General features: G+C 26.6%; 1 protein-coding gene across 1 annotated transcript in view; it reads left to right on the top strand.

The window, feature by feature from the left end:
• The first annotated feature begins 1,904 nt into the window (after positions 1–1,904).
• Positions 1,905–2,930, top strand: part of LOC108686753 — a 1,750-nt gene continuing 724 nt past the window's right edge. The window contains exon 1 of the mRNA XM_018192203.1: positions 1,905–2,512. Within this exon, the coding sequence (XP_018047692.1) occupies positions 1,905–2,512 (608 nt within the window). The remainder of the gene's footprint in view (positions 2,513–2,930) is intronic.

The raw sequence follows: 2,930 nt of genomic DNA, 5'->3' as shown, positions 1-2,930 counted from the left end.
GGCAATTTCAATGAACATACGAATTATTACCACATACTTTCTTCAAACGAGGTAAAATCCATTATAATAACATTAGATCAGAAATTGATCACTCTACTCTTGAACCAAATCAAGCATGTTGATCCTTTCGAATGTACAATTTGGAGAAATATCGTTGATGATGAGAACACTATGATCTCACTACATCGTGCTATCATTATGGAATGTCACTATCTTAGAGAATTTATGAAACAGAATAATATTTTGATGAAAAATGAACAATTATTTCTTTGCCTGAAGCAACTTATAGGATTAATGAAATCTGAGGAATCTATTTTAACTCTTCAAGAACTTTGTTATGATATCGCCAAGGGCAAGCTGCATGGTATAAAGGAACTGATTAAACGTTATAAAGAGTGGGATCTGTATACATTAGATTTTATAAGACAGAGAGTAAAATTTTTGGATCTTAATGATTTTTATGTTATACTCGAATATCTCTATTATAAATTCCCATATTTGCATACTAAAACAGAAAAATATCAGGTATACATATCGGTATTGAAAATATTGATCCATCTAAAAGAGCACAATTTGCACAGCATCATATTACAATACATGAAGCGACATTTTGACGACAATTGCCTAGAATATTTGTATAATGAAAAGTCCTTTGACACATTCTTACGACAAAATTTATTTGTTGAAGAATTCAATAATTCGCGATCAATGATGATTACTATTTCTCAGAGATGCCGTGCCCTTTTGATCTTTATTCTATTAAATCCAAAAGATGTATTAAGCAAGTTAATTTTGTATGAAATGAATGTTGAATCATCCAATAGCATTTTATCCCAAAGTAACATGTTTGCATTTTTTATTCATGACTATTACAACATAAAAAAAGATTATTCAAATGTGTTGATGTACATTCTGAAAAATATAGTTTTCCAGCAACACACGGCATGGCATATAAATTTCAGGGCATTTATAAATAAATTATTGGATTATCAGGTGATACACAATGTTGTTTTTTAAATTATATTTCAATCGTAATAATATTTATATATAAATCTACAATATTTTTAATTTATGTTATTTATGTTATTATAACGGAAGACCAAACAGATTATTTAAATATTTTTAAAGAAAATAAATTTTTTGAAAGAATTAATTAAACAAAATATTATATGATATTTAAAAAAATCTAAAATATTTTTGTATATTTTTGTTATATTTTTCTCTTATAAAATTACGGAAAGTTATACGAGAGGAATTTTTTCTGTAACTTTATTTATTCATATTTATTATTTTTAAGACACAAATCTTTTAATATTAAAACAGATATTTAATTTAACATTTTATGTATGTATACATTTAATAAACAAGAATGTATTCATTTTTCTTAAGTATATTATTTGAATATAATTTTGATCAATTGTACTGTTAGACTCTGATTAAAACATACATGATATAATAATAATTTGCATTCTTTTTTACGAATTATCATTTTATTAAAATTTCTTTTTAATATTTTATTCCTAAATTTTTCACAGATGGTGACTATAGATGATGTAATACACGAACTTTATATCCCTTATCTGAGAAGTAACTATTTTGAAGAGATCAACATACGTACTATATTATTACATATACAAAACATCGTGGCAAGAAAGCTCTATACATATAAAACTAATTTCACATACTTAATAATAATATTAATTAAGAAGACATCACTGCTAAGGAAATTTAATGCAATTTTTTCAAAATTCGCATTATACAAACTTGGGATAAAACTTGTAAATGACATAATCGCTGATCTATTATACTCATCGAATCCACTACCAAATATAGATTATAAGGCAATACAAAGCTTAAATAGTTATCATATAGAACCACTCGATATCAAAAAAACGAGTCCTAGGATGAATACAATGAATATAATAAAGGAATATGAGAGACGTTGCTCCTTTATGCATCGACGATTGCGCACAGATCCACAATGCCATCCCAAATTACGCAGTTTTGTGCAATCTTTCAAGCTTAATCGAGAGGCTTTTATACGTCACATAATGTTGCATTGCTACGAGAAGGAGTACATAGTATTTGCAAATGAATTGACATTCATATTCTGGAATGAATTTGGTTGGACCGACGAGATGATGGCATACGAAAACATAATACGTATCACTGCCGATGTATCGCAAGTCGCTTTGATGTATTTAGATACATTTCCCAAGCACACTTTTATAATGCTGCTATACGCAATCGTAAAGTTTTCTAAAAATGTTATAAAAAAAATGACAAGCGACAAACACAAAACGATTTGCTGTAACCTGCTGAGGACTCTGTCTTCTATAAATACTGTTGTCAGTGAAACGTACTATGGAAAAATGTACGATCTTTGGCTTAAGCGTATTCAAAATATAGACCCACATTTGGAAGCAGAAATATATTTTAATAAGATTCACAAATGGATGTATAGCATTTTTGAATATGAATTTGAGACAATGCCTCTTGTACACAAAAAGTGGTACGTATATTTTCTTTTCTTTCGAACTTAATTGTTAATTACAAGAATTTTTTTTCCTTTTTTTTTGTATTCTTTTATTTTATTTGAATTCATTTTCACATCATTGTTCTTCTTTGATTAAAAAGATTGATATAGTGATATTTTAATATTTGTGTATTATCAAAAATATACTTAGACATTAAAGTAATATGTTTCTAAGTAATTCTCTATAATTTTTGTGTTTGAGTTCGCAAAAAACTGTAATTATTTCTTACATCAAATGACATCATTTTTTATGTTTTTAATGTATAATTTGCCAGAAGAAACATCCAACTTTAATAAAATTTTATTGAAACGTTGAGAGAATTATATTATATGCAAAACGTTATTATATCATTTATAAAAATATGATAAAGTTTAATTCCTAAATTTAAAAAGA

Source organism: Atta colombica, unplaced genomic scaffold (assembly GCF_001594045.1).
Source record: "Atta colombica isolate Treedump-2 unplaced genomic scaffold, Acol1.0 scaffold189, whole genome shotgun sequence".
Classification (NCBI taxonomy): domain Eukaryota; kingdom Metazoa; phylum Arthropoda; class Insecta; order Hymenoptera; family Formicidae; genus Atta; species Atta colombica.
Note: the sequence above shows the minus strand (reverse complement) of the source record. Positions and strands in the feature narration are given on the sequence as shown.